This window comes from Garra rufa, chromosome 18, assembly GCF_049309525.1.
Source record: "Garra rufa chromosome 18, GarRuf1.0, whole genome shotgun sequence".
In the NCBI taxonomy this organism is placed as follows: domain Eukaryota; kingdom Metazoa; phylum Chordata; class Actinopteri; order Cypriniformes; family Cyprinidae; genus Garra; species Garra rufa.
In genome coordinates this window covers 24,172,878-24,191,542 of record NC_133378.1, presented here as the reverse complement: position 1 = coordinate 24,191,542, position 18,665 = coordinate 24,172,878, and the positions used below count along the sequence as shown (strand labels likewise).

Sequence of the window (18,665 nt, the reverse complement as noted above, 5' to 3'; positions counted from 1 at the left end):
TCCTGAACAGTTAAACTACCTGCTGTTCTTCAGAAATCCCACAGATTCTTTGGTTTTCAGCATTTTTGTGTATTTGAACCCTTTCCAACAATGTATGATTTTGACTGTATGATTTTGAGATCCATTATTTCACACTGAGGACAACTGAGGGACTCATATGCAACTACCTGTAGTACAGAAGGTTCAAATGGTCACTATTGCTTCAAAAGGAAACACAATGCATTAAGAGCCAGAGGGTGAAAACTTTTGGAATTTACAGGTCAGGGTAAATTTAAATTATTTTTTCTTCTGGGAAACATGTAGGTATCTTCTGTAGCTTCTGAAGGGCAGCACTAAATATATAAAAATATGATATTTAGGCAAAATAAGAAAAATTTATACATCTTCATTCTCTTCAAAAGTTTTCACCCCTGGTTCTTAATGCATAGTTTTTCTTTCAAGAGCACCAGTGAGTGCTTGAACATTCTGTAATATTTGCATATGAGTCCCTCAGTTGTCCTCAGTGTGCATAGGTGGATCTCAAATCATATAGTCATTTTTTAAAGGGTTTAAATACAAAAAATGATGAAAAAAAACAAAGAATTTGTGGGACCTAAAGGATTTCTTTGAAGAACAGCAGGCAGTTTAACTGTTCAAGACAAACAAGGGACTCCTGAACAACTATTACTATAAAAAAAACACAATAATAGGAATCAAGCATATGTAAACCTTTGAACAGGGTCATTTTATAAATTCAGCTATAATGTTCTGAATAGTATTATTTAACATGACTAAATAAATGTATTTAGATTGATTTAGTCATGTTTAATAATACTATTCATTAAGAAATGACTTCTATACTTATATATATATATACACAAGCTTACACCAACAAATCTAAACTGCAGTGTTAGATCAGGTAGACAAAGCTGGTTAACCAACCTCATTTTACATTTGTGAGTCATTGAAGTACAGAATAATGCTGTTTTTTCAGCATAAATCTGGTTTTGTTGATTTGTTTACTCCATCATCCAGGCAAGTTCAGCATTGCATTTTCCCATCAGTCTGTCGTGGGCAACCACAGCCCCTCCACTTGTCTTATCACTCAGAGCTGAGATAATAGGGGCAGATTTACTCTGATTAGTGCTATTAGTTCTATCCCTGTCTCCTCATCACAGATGCTTGACATGTTTCTCATAACGGCCCAGCACAGTGGCGCTGAGCAGAGAGCATGACTGACGGCTGCTCCTGACACTGGAGGTCTGTGGAAGGTGACGGCCTGACTATTCCACATTATAAATGTATCACTGGATGTTATTTAAGTGGACCGTCTCTCACAGTTTATACTGTGGCCTGAATAGAGTTGTTAAACAGCATAACTGCATATATGAACGATGACTAAGGCTATCCGGGACAGTATGAGAAGGGCCACGTTCCAACAGGCACATTGCGTCTGGATGCCTGACTCAAATCTGTACATGCAATTGTCTCTAATTGTGACATTGATTCGGGGAGATCTGCATTCTTCAGCCTCTTACGGTTTTTCCAGTTTGGGTCTCGGAGTCTAGGGAACCATTAACACGATACCAATCTAAACCAATGGCTCCAGTTTGGGCCTCCCACGGTCTCCGAGGGGCAACCTGTCCAACCCCAAAGTACCAAAATACCCCCTTCCCCCTCGGTTTTTGCGGACAGAAGGGCATTAACGTGAACGGTGTGTCATTGACAGATGCATGTCAGAGTCGGGGCAATTATGAGGACGCTCTCAAAGACAGCCTGTGTCATCACGTCTCGCAGTCGCCGTTCTGAAGTGAACATGCCCAGCCGTTGTGCGTTTGTGGGGTAATTAACCTAATGATGCCGCCATGTGATTCATAATGTATCTTCGTGAGTCCTCAGGGTGTTACTTTGCAGTTTTGGAGTCTGAGAAGTTATGAAAATGGAGACAAATGCCAGCTGGAATTGCGGTTGTGTAACTATGTTGACTATGTAAATATAAGATGATTTGTCTTTGCTCTGTAAAATCACACTGTGCTCTAAAACAAAGAATGTAGCATGTTTTCTAAGAATGTAATGTAATATGTATGTACATAATAATCTTAAAAAAAAATTGACAATGAGGACAGTAGGATAAATCAGTACCAATTACAATTTTAACTATTTCAAGTGGGATTTATGAGATTTGATCCCATTTTTCTTTGTAAAAGGCAAAAGGTTGATCATACTGATTTCAAACTTAAGAATTCAGTAGTTTGTATATATATTGAACCAAACACTATCATGAGATCTTAGTTGATAATTCAGTATACTTTATTTTTGACAAAACATCCCATGTTTCGATAGTCACAGTAATGTTTTGGTAGCGACCACATCATCTTACCCACATACTAAAAAACACTACTCAAACATACTAAAATACTAAAAATTTGCATAACTGTAGTAAAATTGTATTTATTTCCCTCTAAATAAACGATTGTGTGTTTCCTTTTGACACTATAACCGAAACACAGATGACATGTTTTTGTCGTGACTGTTATGGTAGTGACAATTTTATGGGATAACACCCAAAAAAACAAAGATGTCACTACTGAGTGGTGTGTGTTTTACGTTATTGATGGCCTCTTAGGAAATAAATAATTCATTTTCATATTATAAATAAAAAATATTTTACTGGTGTTATTGTTTAATTTGTGAAATTAAATGAAAAATTACAATAAATTAAAAAAAAAATTAAGTTGTCCTTTGTGATTAACAGTAATGTAAAATGTTAATAAATACTTACCATCTGGTTTTAATGATGCTGGAAATAAGGTGAGCAGTTTTCACAGCCCATAATAGTAGGCACGCCTTTTTATCCTCTCTCTCTCTTTCTCGCTCACTCTCACTCTCTCTGCATGCTGAATGAGACAGAGGAATAGACAGAGACAGGAGCATCGTTCTCATTCCTGGCAAGGCCTTCAGTGTCTTACCGGAGCCTCCTTGTCTGAGCAATAGCTCCCGCTCACAATTTATAGGAAAATCAATCGTTGCTCACTGTCTGTGTACTTTGCTCATTCCAAAGCTTTACAGTGCTGCACATTGTAACGTAAGCTTGGAGAGACTTGTCAGGCTCATTTATAATCCAGAACACCACAAATACAAGTGGGGTTAAAAAGAGAGTGGGATAAAAGAAAAGAAAGAATCTATGTTGCCAGGACTAGAGACAAATAATAATGCTAATAACGATAATAAACAAAAAGAGCGCTTGCACAATGTGCTCCTTAAAATATCCAGTCTTAGACAGTTTTAGGCGATTTACTTTGACCTCATCCAATCTTTCACCCAATAGACCGTAACCAGACAGGATCGAGCCGCTGCCATGGCGACCGGTGTGTTTGGTGGCGACTGGTATCAGTGGGGCTGGAGCTGCGCAGCGCTGTTTAGAGTAACTCGGGTTGCCATGAAAAAATCTGAAGCATGCACAAAACATAATATACAGGGACTCAGCGTCGCCCAGGGAGAGAGTCTCTCTGTCTGCTCTGCTCTCTACAGGTGGCCTTGTTTGGAAATGCTGACAAATAGGAAATTTGGAGCAATAGTAGAGAACTATGGCTCATTCCAAACGTCCACTGCGATGGTCTTGTATCATGTCCAGGACTCTTAAAGAAACACTTTTTGAGTCATACTTCAGGGTTTGGTCATATGGTCTCACATACATATAGAGTGTAATGTAGGAAATGCCGGGGCTAGTTGTCACACAGGCTACAATATATCTTAACTATAAGGTTTGGAGTCGGTCCAAGAAAAAATGCTTGTTTTCTCTGGGGAGTTGGTTTCACAGCTATCTTAAATATTTTTTGTAAATTCAATAGCTGTTGGGGAAAAAAGTGAACAATAAAACCACACTGGGACTTGGTGGTTCAGCTATATTACGAAAGCAGATTTTACCAAAAATTATGTTTTTGCGGCAAGTTTCGTAAGTTGTCAGAAGTGTTTTATATTCTGTAATTGTATACAACGGTTACAATTTTTACATTATCCTGTCAGTTATGATGTTATCATGTTCTTAAATTACTATTTAGTATGGACTAAACAGTGGTTTGTCGTATTTGTTATTTTTTTTTTCTCCCTGTTTCATAATAAGATTTTAATGTTTTTTTTAAGAAGTGTCTTCTGCTCACAAAGCCTCATTTATTTGTTTTCTATTTGAATATATTTTAAAAATGTAATTTATTCCTGTGATCAAAGTTACATTTTCATAATCATTACTCCAGTCTTCAGTGTCACATGATTCTTCAGAAATCATATGCTGATTTGCTGTTGAAGAAACATTTTTTTATTATTATCATTATCATTATCATTATTTAAAACTGTTGAGTACATTTTTTCAGGATTCTTTGATGAATAGAAATATCCAATAATCAGCATTTATCAAAATTAAAAACCTTTTGTAACATTATGCACTATACCATTCAAAAGCCAGTTTGCTTCAAATTGACCAAAGTGATGATAAAGACATTTATAATGTTACAAAAACTTTCTATTTATTAAAGAAACCTGAAAAAATTCTACTCAGCTGTTTTCAAAATAATAATAATAATATGTTTTTTTAGCAGCAAACCAGAATATTGAATGATTTTTGAAGGATCATGTGACTGGAGTAATGATGCCAAAAATTCAGCTTTGAAATCACATGAATAAATTACATTTATTCAGTTATTTGAAATAAAAAATATTTCAAAATGTTACTGTTTTTGCTGTACTTTGGATCAAATAAATGCAGGCTTGGTGAGCAGAAGAGACTTTTTTAAAGACAATAAAAATCTTACTGTTCAAAAACTTTTGACTGGTAATGTGTTTAAGAAATTAATTTGTAATTAAGCAAGGATGCATTACATTAAGACTGCTGAAAATTCAGCTTTGCCATCACAGGATTAAATTGCATTGTTAAATATATTCAAATAAAAAAGTTATTTTAAATTGTAATAATATTACTGTTTTACTGTATGCAGCCTTTGTGAACAGTAGAAACTTAAAATCTTACAAACTCCAAACTTATGAACAGTAGAGTGTAATATTATTGAAATCAGAACTTTAATATATATTAAAATGTCAAAATAGCTTTGAAATCTTCTGAATAGATTTTAAAAAGCTAGTGTTATAATGCAACATGATCTTGTATTTTAAGTAAAATGTGATTCTACAAAATGTACATTTACTTAGTCTACATTTGCATAGATTAAAACATACAATACTGACATATTTACAGCATCAAAACATACAGTAGTGACGTATTTACAGCATCTAAACGTACAATAGTGACGCACTGACAGTATCTAAATGTACAAAACTGACATATTTACAACATCTAAACATACAACACTGACGGATTTACAGCATCTAAAAGTACAATGTTGGTACGTATTGGCAACACCTAAAATGTGAATTATTTACGTATGAACAACTTTACAGATTTAACAAATGAATCCCAATCAATATTACAATCGCAGCATTAACATTTTTATTATATTGTATTCAGTTTTCATATCAATGGGATTATGTTTTTAATTACATTTATTAAATAAAGTTTACAATTACCACTTTGAAGGCCCAGAAAGGTAGTAAGGACATCATTAAAATAGTCCATGTGATATCAGTGGTTCAACCATAATTTTATGAAGTTACAAAAATACTTTTTGTGTGCAAAGAAAACAAAAATAATGACTTCTGTGTCAGCCTTCGACACAAGGTGAGTAATTAATGACAAAATTTTCCATTTTTGGGCAAACTATCCCTTTAAGAAATTGTTACGGTTAGGTTTAGAGATCTTTTTTTTTTTTTTAGATTTGCTATAAAATGGATATGTTTAGGTTCGGGGATAGGTTAAGGTGCCTAAAAATCTAAATTGTTTATTGATAAAATGATAAAAATGCATTGATACAAATAGCTTAATGATATAAAAGATTAGTAAATGTTTTTTAGCTGTATAGTAGTTTTAAACATTATAATATGTCTAAATTGTACATTTCAGCAACAATCAAACCATACAAAAATGTAGTTTTGTGGTGGTTAACATTGCATACCAATATCTACTTATAAGCAATGAGACTAGGCTGTATTATCTTACGAAAGAACATTTTTGCGTTTTACAGTGCAACAATGAAGGCATAGATTTGTGAAGAGGAAGCCTGTTAAGCATCTAACGGTGCCTCATTTTATCTCTGGAGTCAATCCCTGCGCGTCTGTGCTGTTATCTTCCTACCTGTCCTCTTGTTGAGGATGAGGAATCTATTAATTAAAACCTATAGGCTACAGCCATATGCTGTGATTGTTTATACAGTGCTCAGCGAACAAGGAAACTTCACATTCACAAAGGAACCATTCATAAATGTTCACTCTCCTCTCTGAAAAAAAAAAAGAGTTGCTCTTAGCATTTGGGCAAGAGGTAATTGGGATCACTCAGCTTGTCTGATGCTGATAATGGGGCAATGGGAAATTCCTGTCAGGGAGTTTGTGGTGCAAGGTGGTTTCGCAACTGCCTTGGCAGGCTCTGAGCGCTCCACACTGGGACGGTGTATGAGTTGAAGCATGCTCACATAGCTGTCATTAAACAAATTTAAAACAACAACATAACAGCAAAAAAGACAAAGCCTTTGCAGTGATAGTCCTCCTGCTATTTGAGCATTATTAATAGCAATATGCAAGATGGCAATGCATGACCTACTTTTTTTCAGTTTATAAAAAGAAGCAAAAGGCCACTGCCAAATTACACATTAATACAATACAAAACAGAACAGTTAATGAAATATATATGTTGGCCAATAGTGCAGCTATTTCATGGTCACAGTCAAAAATGTATAAAAATGTTTTTCACAAAATAAATACTTCATTATTTAGATTTTTTTATTTTGATTATTGAGATTTAGAAGCTAATATCTGTTATAAACCACACCCTGAGACACTTAAAATGAAGAAATTTTTGTCTACTGTTAACATTTGGTTTTGGCGTACACTCACATTTCCACTGTTTCTTCTTAGTCGATTCAGCTTATAAAAAAAGTTAAAAGAGTTGATTAGTTGTCTTAAAAAGTGCACAGCAACATTAGTGTCCTTAACCACATGTTTCTGTGCTCCAATTAATGTTATTTTAAGAAAATGGCCACGCAGCCCCTTCAGCCAAGAGTTTTTATGCCAGGCAAAGCATAGTTAGTTTTTAAAACCACATGTTCCAATAACCGCAGTATAAATCTACAACTAAATTGTGAAGGAGTATAGCTGTCTATGTTTTCAAACATTTGACTGAAAAAGTCATGTCTAGAAATCTTGTCTAGAACATAACTCACACATATTAAACAGCCTTGCTCAAGAATAGAAAAAAAGCCAAAGGCCTTACATGAGACAATTTTCCAAATATCAACTTATCTGATTTTTTTAGCTTATTCTTTTCATTCGAGGCCATTGTGATATGATGTAGGCCTATATATCAATCATAATGGCTAGGGAAGTCGTTGAAATTTAATAATAGAAAAGGAGTTATTGAAGCATTCATCATTTTATCTTTCAAATAGTGATTAATGAACATAAGCTTGCAAGATACACTCTCTGTTTCTCTTTAGTAACTGTATTGAAGTGAATGAGGGATGGTTGAGATGTGCAACCATGCGGCTACTGTGCGGGTCCATGTTGATAATGATAACAGCTGAAAGAGATTACTTGCAGACACTGTGTAACTAGCACTCGGGTTTCAATTACTATCCCTAAGTGCGAAGAAAAGTGGTGCAAAATTGTCACAAGTGTTGGGAGTCTTTTATGTGTACATTTTTCACATAATAAGGGCTTAATTTAGTCAAGCTGTTGCAAAACTGCTTACAGACCTGCACACAAAAAAATCCACAAAAATAGACTGAATCATCATCAGTTATTTGCTGGGTTTTCTTTTTTGTTGGCCAAGCATCATGGAAAATCTGTTGTTTACCAATTACCAAAATACCAAAACAGGCTTTTTGAAGGTGCATCGTAAACTTGTACAAAACCAGTCATGTGTGCACAAAAGGAAATGTTTGGACTACGTCTCAAAAAGACCATTAAGCACGTCGATGAACCCTTAGATTAGCTGTTGTATTGTACATGCTCAGTTCTCACGATTGAAAACTAAATGTTACAACTGCAAAGAACAGTGTTATCATTAACCTACACTAAAACTACTAAAAAACAAACAAAAAAACTTTTTAATCAACTTAATTGAGATACACTTTTATATAAATAAAAAAAATGTTATATGAATATTTGATGAAAATCATGAACTAAAAAAAAATTGGTAACACTAAGATTTTTTTTATTTTTTATTTGTTTACTCTGTCATGAGAGTTTTAGCATGGTAATATACATACATGACAATGTTAATGTGTTTGGGCTTGCCAATACATCCATAGATATGCTGCTATAAAATAGGGATGCACCGAATTTTCGGCCACCGAAAATTGTCATCCGAAAATGGCATTTTCGGTTTTAGCCGAAAGAGAAAAACAGCCAAAAATATGAGCCGAAAATATATATATATAAATATTTCGGTTTCCGTTTCGGCCCAGAATTTTCATTTCGGATCATCCCTACTGGGAACTTTTTCACAAGATGTGAAATATGTACCAATAAGTACATATAACTGCAGTTTCCAACAGAAATGAACACTACAGACGGTAAAACAGCAAGCACCTGTAATCGTTTTCAAATACAGTTATCATTACTGCTCCATATGTTTCGCTTTCTGGACAGAAAAGCTTGCACGGTAGCTCAGCCGGCACAGAATTGGACATTTAACATATACATACCTCTGGGAACTAGGGATGCATGGCAAAATGAAAGAGAAAACCGGCCGAAAATATGAGCTGAAAATATATATATAATAAATAGCCTATGGCGCAATTTAATTGTATTATTTTCAGTAAAAGTGTGGTTATGTTATTGGCTTGTGTTTTTAAAATTTAGTATCATTACAATTATTCAAGTACTGCTATAAAATCTTCCAAAATTACTTTGTTATTTACTAAACAGTAAAAAATTCTTACAGAGCATTTTCGGTTTCAGTGCATCCAGAATTTTTAATTTCGGCCCAGATTTTTCATTTCGGTGCATCCCTATTTTGCAAGACGCAAAATACATACCAATAAGTACATATAACTGCAGTTTCCAACATTAATGAACACTAGACATGGTAAAACAGCGAGCACTTGTAATCGTTTTCGAACACAGTTTTCATTACAGTTTCATATGTTTCGCTTTTCTGACAGAACAAGCTTTATCAAGCTTTTTAAGCTGGCATGAATTTGGACTTAGGATGCAGAATCCTTGGGTACTAATCCCGTGAAAAACATGATTCACGATGAAGATGAAAGATGAGAGACTGAAAAACAAGCCAAAACGACATGCTTGCAATTGCGTTTTTTACATCGTATTTACTTTTTTTGTTGTTCATACTACTGGGTAGATTCAGGTGAAGTTACAGAGCATTACAAAATTCTGACATTTCAAGTCAGAACTGCCGTGACACGTACAAAACCAACGTCACATAAAATGTACTTTTAAAAGTAATGCATTACAATATTGAGTTACTCCCTAAAAACCAATCTAAACTAATAATGTTACTTAGTTACTTTTAATGGAAAGTAATGCATTACGTTGCTTTTTAAATGGGCAGGGCTTGCTTGTTTGTTTTTAATATAAAAAGTTATATTTTTGGCAAATCTAAAAGCCTTTTGCCTTGAGTAATTTTTGCTTATTAGTATGGATGAATTGGATCATTGAAGGTCGGCAGCAAAGACATGGGTGACAATGACAATTTTCGGTGGCCGAAAATTCTGTGCATCCCTTTTTCACAGCAGCATGTCTATGGATGTATTGGCAAACCCAAACACATTAACATTGTCATGTATGTATATTACCATGCTAAAACTCTCATGACAGAGTAAACAAAACCTTAGTGTTACCACAAAACCAGTCATACGGGTCAGTTTTTGTTTTTTTTGAGATTTATACATCATCTGAAAGCTGAATAAATAAGCTTTCCAGTGATATATGGTTTGTAATATTTGGCAGATACAACTATTTGAAAATCAGAAATCTGAGGGTGCAAATAAATCTAAATATTGAGAAAATTGCTTTTTAAGTCTTCTAAATTAAGTTCTTATCAATGCATATTACTAATCAAAAATTACGGTACGAAAAAAAACTTCATTGAACATGATATTTACTTAATATACTAAAGATTTTTGACATAAAGAAAAATCAATAATTTCGACCCACAATGTATTGTTGGCTATTGCTACAAATATACCTGTGCTACTTATGACTGTTTTTGTAGTCCAGGGTCACATATGGACTTTTTTAAGGCGCAAAGGTGTACCTATTGCCAAAAGCTGCCCTAGTGACATTTATTGTACCATCTTTTCTTGAGGGTGTAAGTAGACAAGAAAAACAAAAAGGCCTATTGACTAAAGATGAGGCTTGAAGGCTCAGCAGCTTCTGTGAAACCACAGGTCTTGTAGAGAAAAACATTATTTTTCTCTGCAACTATAAGTGGTATGTTTTTCCATGTGACGTTGGAAATGACAGTTGACGACAAGGTTAAATGATTGGATTTCATAGATGTGTCTCTGGTGTGCCCAGGTGGCATACTGTACCACCATCAGTCTGTCAGACGTGCTCATCTTTGCCAAGGTATTTGAGGTATCCTGGATTATTTACAATGCAAATGATGCAAAGAAGCATTTTCCACACTACCGCACCAAAGAATATTTTCCATGAGCTTCATCGTGCGGCACCGGGAGTACGTCCCGCCTGCTTTATCGAGCAGAGAATTACGAACGTTAGCAAGATTTCAAAGCTCATAAAAGTCATTTCGAGTCAACCGCAAGCATGCCCAGGTGAATAGATATATTTTACATTTATTGAATATAGTTTCATTTCCATTACACCACAATACAAGCAAATACTGTTTATTTAAACAGCTTCGCTTACATTATTTTCACTTGTATTGAGATCTACTGGAAGGCTAGAAGCCAATTAAAAAAATAAATCTGTTTTAATTGGCAGATACATTTAAACATAAATAATTTGTATGGAAAATTGTACATATGCTAACATATTTGTGCATCTTAATTTCTGTTAGTAACAAAGGAGACGTTTGAGCAACACATCTGAAAGAAAGCAAGAATAAACTTCCATGAAGACATTCAGATGACGTATTTGGCATTGCAGTAAACAAAATGAAAACTCAGCAGGACTCTAACATGTCTAATCGATCATGGCAGCAGCTTTCCAAACACACATCCACACACACTCCTCGATAAACGCTATTGTTTAGGACTGTTAGCTGTTGGACGTAAAAATAGACTGAGTCATTCATCTTGCTTCTTTTCTTGTATTTGGCTGTTTCCTTCTTTTGGCCGAGTATAATGGAAAATCTGTTCTTTTATCAATAATCAAGTCACTACAACATGCTTTTCTGAGCTGCATAGTAAATAAAACTTTGCCTAGCTTGTTATATTTAAACATAGAGGCATGTATGCACAAGAGGAGGTGCAGAGTTTGGGTAACACCTCCAAAAGATCATGAAATCCTTAAAGGAATAGTTCACACAAAAATAAAAAATTGCTGAAATTGTTCTCACCCTCAAGCCATCAAGATGAGTCATTTTATCGAATCATATTTGAAGAAATTTAGCATTACATTTGCTCACCAGTGGTTGCCCTGCAGTGAATGGGTGCCGTCAACAGCTGATATAAACACGGTAATCCACAAGTAATCCAGACGACTCCTTGTGAAGTAAAAAACAAATCCATCACGAAGGTTTTCGTCTCGCATCAAAATCCACCGACATATTTGTTTAGAAAGGTTTTCATTTGTAAACAGTGCTAGATTTGTGCATATTTCTCTTCTGACTCAGACGAAATGGTGTATTTTAGGTGGAAACAACGGTTTGAAGTCTTGATGTCTTGTTTTTATCAACAGTTTGGACTCTCATTCTGACGGCACCCATTCACTGCAGAGGGTCCATCGGTGAGCAAGTGATGTAATGCTAAATTTCTCTAAATCTGTTTTGATGAAAAAGAAACCCTGGGGGTGAGTAAATTTTCAACAAATTTTCATTTTTCATTTTCCAAAAAATAAATCCTTAGTTTAGCTCTGGTATTGTACAAAACCTCTCACCGTAGAAAACAAACTGTGTATATAAACATTCTGTATATAAACACTATTAATTAAGAGGAAGGACATAACAACACAAAGTCAAAGTACAAAAATCTCTTTGTATACATCTATAAATCACAAAATAGGACATGGTAAGTGGAAACAGTGAGAACCGATCTTTCTGAAGAGGTAAAAACCTCATTGTAGACGGCACATGAGAGAGGCAGATGTGGATCGACTGTCCTCTGTAAAAGTCTTTCAGTTTTGGATCCAACTGTCTCTGCTTTGTGGGTTTTTATATGTCCATGTCTTGTCCACGAACAAGCCGAGAGCTTTGTAGCAGTCATATATTGTCTCATGAGGAGATATGGTGCTGGGTGATAGTCCAACGAGGAGCTATGCAGTCGTGGCATGCCAGATATAGTCTGGCTGTAAAACGAGGCTATACCCCCAGTAACATGCCCATGAAATCTGAACCATTCTGTATTGTGATCGATGCTCCAGCTGCATTGTCCACGAATATTGAGGTGTACTGCCCGGCCTGTTAGAAAGAAAGCATCACGTTATTCAAAGTCAGTGTGAATCTGCAACACATTTTAATTCATTTGAGATGTATTTGAGATTATCCAGTGAGATATTTTGGGTTTAATCAAGAATTGTTTGGTTAAGATACCATTTACAATAAGATCAGAACCACACATTAAAGGATTAGTTCACTTCCAGAATAGAAATTTCCTGATAATTTACTGACCACCATGTCATTCCAAGAAGTCATTTTTTTCTCCATTCAAAAAGAAATTAAGGTTTTTGAGGAAAACATTTCAGGTTTTTTTTCCATATAGTGGACTTCAATGGTGGCAACGGGTTAAAGGTCCAAATTGCAGTTTCAATGCCGCTTCAAAGGGCTCTACACGATCCCAGCCGAGGAATAAGGGTCTTATCTAGTGAAACGATTGTTAATTTTTTAGAAAATGAACAATGGATGTACTTTTTAATTACAAATGCTCATCTTGCACTAGCTTGACCTCACGCATTACATAATCACATTGGAAAGGTCACATGAAGTACCAACCCAGTGTTTACAAAGCGAATGTGCAAAGAAAGTCAAATGCCCTTTACAAAAAATGGTAAAACAACAATGTTGGACGATTTTGAAGTTGGTTCGCCTTACCCTACCTACACAGACAAGTACAGACGAAAAACTAACCATGCATGACTTTGGCCCTGTTTACACTAAAACTGCGTCTAAATGGTTCCATAAAGAACCTTTATTATCTGAAGAACCTTTCTGTTTCACAAAAGGTTCTTTGAGGCGAAAGAAGGTTCTTCAGATTATAAAAAGGTAAGAAAGAGATGGTTCTTTAAAGAACCTTTGGCTGAATGGTTCTTTGTGAAACAAAAAATGGTTCTTCTATGGCATCACTGTGAAGAACCTTTTAAAGCACCTTTATTTTTAAGAGTTTATTATTTAGATGGAGGATGTCCTTTGAGCAGTCGAAAGGGGAATCTACTTATACATATCTATGGATACAGCAACAAGCATGATGTTATGAGAAAATGTGGGCAGCCACGCTATCGTTTTCAAAAATTTCCGTTTTGTTCCGTTTACATTAAAACGCAACCCCAGAGTTTTCAAACTAAAACGGGATCTACAGCATTTTCAAAAGTCTCGGTTTTCGAGGGTCGAAAACGCCGGAGTAGTGTAAACAACAGGCGTAACCGTAGTAAAAGTTACGCATTTTAAAACTAAAATGCTCTAGTGTAAACACAGCCTTTATCAAAGTGATAACGTAATGTGTGAACCTGCCCCCAATAGTCAACTAACCATTAGTCGACGAGAAGAGGCTTGGTCAACCAAAATTTTATTAGTCACTTAGTCGCAGAGAAAAAAAATTCACAGCAAGTGGCGAAGTCACGCAGTCCGTCACGGAGAGATTGTTAACGGCTGATCTATGTGGTAATATAGTACATCGGGCAGGACATCCAAATGCTTGCCTATCATTCATCGACCTCAAATATGGCTTTTCATCTGAAATATGTAAGTAGTAGCATCTAATCTAATGTTAACCTAGAAAAATGTGCGCTATTGAAGTGTCTGTGTGGAGTGTCGAAGTTGAACAGTATCGCACTCACTGCATGACAGATGGAGGTGCCGGTGTGGTCACTTGCTCTTAAAATACGTCATTTTTGGTCATACAGATAAAAGTAATACATCTTTTGAATCTGTAAAGACTATATGTTTATTTGCGTGCACTCAGAATAACAACGAAACATTGCGCTTTTGTAAAATAATTAAGCAAACAGAATGCTACCGTCTCTGTCTCTGTGAACTCGAGTGTGAAACTTCAAAACTCTCTGTATACTTGCCTTACAGACATAAAATGGCAAAATATCTATGGAGAGCGAAATGTCTACTTTTAAATGAACCAATTCTAATAGAAAACAAATATTCTCAGATTATGTAATACAGGCGCATCAGTACTGTAGAGATGACGAGTCAGTGTCGTCGACTTTATCTCTTAAACCGAAAACAAAGAAAGCGCTTGTTTATCAATAGATTATTAGTCTATTAGATTAATAGTCTCCTTGCTGTTTTTTCCTCATACATTCATAATTATAATATATGGCGGTGTGCTGTGACAGACTTTATTAGGCAATTATTAGGTTGTTAAAGGCTTATTGATTTATATGATTTATTAATAAATGTGCGACTAATAGTCGACTAACGCTAAAAATGAACGACCAGAAAAATCTTTAGTCGAGGGCAGCCCTAGTAGACGCATCGCAGAGCTAGTGCAAGATGAGCATTTGTGGTTAAAAAATATATAAATTTGTATTTTTTTTAAGAAAATAACAGATTGTTTCACTAGATAAGACACTCATCGTGTGGAGCCCTTTACAGCTGCATTAAAACCGCAATTTGGACCTTCAACCCGTTGGCCACCATTGAAGTCCACTATATGTGACCCTGGACCACAAAACCAGTCTTAAGTCGCTGGGGTATATTTGTAGCAATAGCCAATAATACATTGTATGGGTCAAAATGATTGATTTTTCTTTTATGTCAAAAATCATTAGGAAATTAAGTAAAGATCATGTTACATTAAGATTTTTTTGTAAAATTCCTACTATAAACCTATCAAAATTTAATTTTTGATTAGTAGTATGCATTGTTAATAACTTAATTTGGAGAACTTTAAAGGTGATTTTTCTCAGTATTTTGATTTTTTTGCACCCTTAGATTCCAGATTTTCAAATAGATGTATCTCGGCCAAATATTGTCCTATCCTAACAAACTATACATCAATAGAAAGCTTATTTATTGATTTATTATATCTCAGTTTTGTAAAATTTAACCTTATGACTGGTTTTGTGGTCCAGGGTCACATATGGAGAAAAATCCTGGAATGTTTTCCTCAAAAAACTTAATTTCTTTTCAACTAAAGAAAGAAAGACATGAACATTTTGAATGACATGGGGGTTAGTAAATAATCAGGAAATGTTTATTTACAACTCTTACCTGAAGTTCCAGCAGTCCATGGACAGATACTGTAAATATCTTGCTGTTACTCTCAAGGCCAACAATCATTTCCAAAGAGCTGCATAACAGAACAAAAAATGTTATTGATTTAAATGTATTTTATATTGTATTTTATTTTATTCATTTTACTTACAGATGTCATGGCACAGTGTTAAGGTTATTCAAAGAAAGATCAGTTTGTTTTGTTATACATAAAAGCACATTGATTAAAAATAAGTATAGGTATAAGTTCCCTTTAAAGTTCTCTGTAAACCCTTTCCAGCAATAACTTTTAGGAATTACCCTTACTGCTGCTAAAACCAACAGGGACCCCATGAGTCAAAGGTGGCGGTAAAGGTTACAAAGGTGACAGGGACCAGACTGAAGGTGAGAGGACATTTTTTAAAGGCCTGCTCCATTTTAACACAGGAAATGCCTTGCTGGTTCCACACAAGCTAGAACAGACAACATGCTTTACAGCCCATGCGTTACTCACTAAGAGCGAAAGAGCGCTAACAACCAGCAAACACGGAAAGAGAGTTTATCCTGATCTGCCACCCCCATTCCCCCTTCCCCACCTCATGTACCCCTTTCTCTTTTCTTTTAAGTAAATTCATTTTTGTTTGATTTGCGAAAGAGGATTTTTATGACATGCACTCACACGCTTAAGCCACTGAAATAAAAACCACATGCTCAATGTAAAAAGGAGCTCAAGAAAAACACTAATTTTCATCATAAGCGATGTATTCCTTAGAGTCTGAATCATGAATTTATATTGATGTGGATGTGGTCAGTGGACAACGGGTCCAAAATCGAATGTTAATAAATAGACTACTTGAGGGTAAATTACACATAATGTAATCATAATAACTCTGCTAGAAAAATTGCTAGTGTCAGATTTTCTCCTGGATGCTTTTGCTAACAGAACTGACACTAAGTCTGACGGAAAGACTCGAAAATCAACGAAAATCACAAGAAACTCTGTGTGGCCAGTTGGGGAACAAATTTTAGCACTTTAATTATTTAAAGTTTGAATGATTCATTCTTGAATCAAACATTGCTATTTCACTCAAGAGGTTTTCAGAAAATAACAACTTAAATTTTTGTCTGTTTATCACACAAATGGACTTGTACAAAGCCCCTAAAGGGACATGGTGGTGAGAAAAAATATATAAGATGAAGGAAAGAATGTATTTTAAAGCATTTGCATTTGCTTGCAAAATGTTTGCATTTCCTGAGAAATGATGTTCACTTACAAAACTCCCGCAAAAGTATTGTGTTACCCTGAGAAACTACTCTGCATTTTCCATCCCATATTATTTCCATCACAAAAGTTTTGCAAGTTAACGCAGTTTCTGGGGAACGGAAATGCATTACATTTTTTTTCCCCTCAATCTCCCATAGTCTTGTAATATACAGTTAATGCCAAAAGTTTACATACCCCTTGCAGAATCTGCAAAATGCAAAATTATTTTACCAAAATAAGTTTTTTTTAAATTTAGTACTGAACTGAATAAGATATTTCACATAAAAGACGTTTACACATAGTCCACAAAAAAAAAAAAAGATGAATTTATCAAAAATGACCCCATTCAAAAGTTAACATACACTTGATTCTTAATACTGTGGTGTTACCTGAATGATCCACAGCTTTTTTTGTTTGTTTTGCTTTTTTTTGTTTAGTGATAGTTGTTCATGAGTCCCTTATTTGTCCTGAACAGTTTAACCGCCTGCTGATCTTCAGAAAAATCCTTTAGGTCCCACAAATTCTTTGTTTTTTTAGCATTTTTTTGTGTTTGAACCCTTTCCAACAATGACTGTATGATTTTGAGATCCATCTTTTCACACTGAGGACAACTGAGAGACTCATTTGCAACTATTACAAAAGGTTCAAACGCTCACTGATTCTTCAGAAGGAAACACAATGCATTAAAAGCCAGGGAGGTGAAAACTTTTTGAATTTGGAGATCAGGGTAAATGTAACTTATTTTGTCTTCTGGTAAACATGTAAAGTATTTTCTGTAGCTTCTAAAGGTCAGTAGTACTAAATGAAAAAAAATTATATTTAGGTAAAATAAGAAAAAATGTACATATCTTCAATCTGTTCAAAAGTTTACACCCCTGGCTTTTATGTGAAATATTTTATTCAGGTCAGTACTAAATAAAAAATAACATGCATTTTGTATGATCCTACTTATTTTGGTAAAATAATTAACATTTTGTAGATTCTGCAAGGTGTATGTAAACTTTTGACCTAAACTGTAGTATAATGTAGTTGTATGAACCACATTTATAATACCTTTATGGTAGTTTTGTGTCTTTTCTAAAGAGATAGTTCACCCAAAATTGAAAATAGTTGCTGGTAGCCATTGACTTCTATAGAAAAAAAACTCAGTGGAGACAACAAACTGTTTGGTTACCAAAATTAAAAACCAAAAGCTTCAGTCACCATTGTTTGGAATGGCATGAAAAAGTATATCAATATATAAGTCTAGTTTTTTTTTTTAAAGGGGTAACACTTTACAATAAGGTTCCAATATATTAACATTTGCTACAGTATTTGTCAATCATTGTTAACATTAATTAATACAAATAAAAGTGTTTCTTGATAGTCCATATTAGTTCAGGTCCATTAACTAACATTAATAGATAAAACTTTTGATTTTAATAATGTATTAGTAAATGCTGGAATAAAGAAGTACTTTTCATTGTTCATTTATGTTAACTAATGTTAACAAATGGAACCTTACTGTAAAGTGTTACCAAATAAATAATTAATAAAAAAAGTATCATTTTATTTTATTTTTATTTTAATGTGATATTAAAATGCAGACTTACGTATATCTGTGGCAGAGTGATTCAATGCAGATCAAAACTCGAACATTGTCTCTGGCTCTCAGCTGGTTCTTACTTTTCTTCACCTCAGTGTGGTCTGCAAGAGCATACACAAAGTACAAAAAAAAAAATCATATTTCCTGGGAATACACTTCAGACATGCACTACA

The 18,665-nt window shown here is 34.7% G+C and overlaps 1 protein-coding gene across 2 annotated transcripts in view; it reads right to left on the bottom strand.

The window, feature by feature from the left end:
• Positions 1–10,882: 10,882 nt before the first annotated feature.
• Positions 10,883–18,665, bottom strand: part of c1qtnf12 (C1q and TNF related 12) — a 34,707-nt gene continuing 26,924 nt past the window's right edge. For both annotated transcript variants that reach the window (XM_073823760.1, XM_073823761.1), the window contains exons 6-8: positions 18,500–18,593; positions 15,662–15,740; positions 10,883–12,682 (exon numbers count right to left, since the gene is read on the bottom strand). In XM_073823760.1, coding sequence (XP_073679861.1) covers positions 12,584–12,682; positions 15,662–15,740; positions 18,500–18,593 — 272 coding nt within the window. In that variant the 3' untranslated portion in view covers positions 10,883–12,583. The remainder of the gene's footprint in view (positions 12,683–15,661; positions 15,741–18,499; positions 18,594–18,665) is intronic.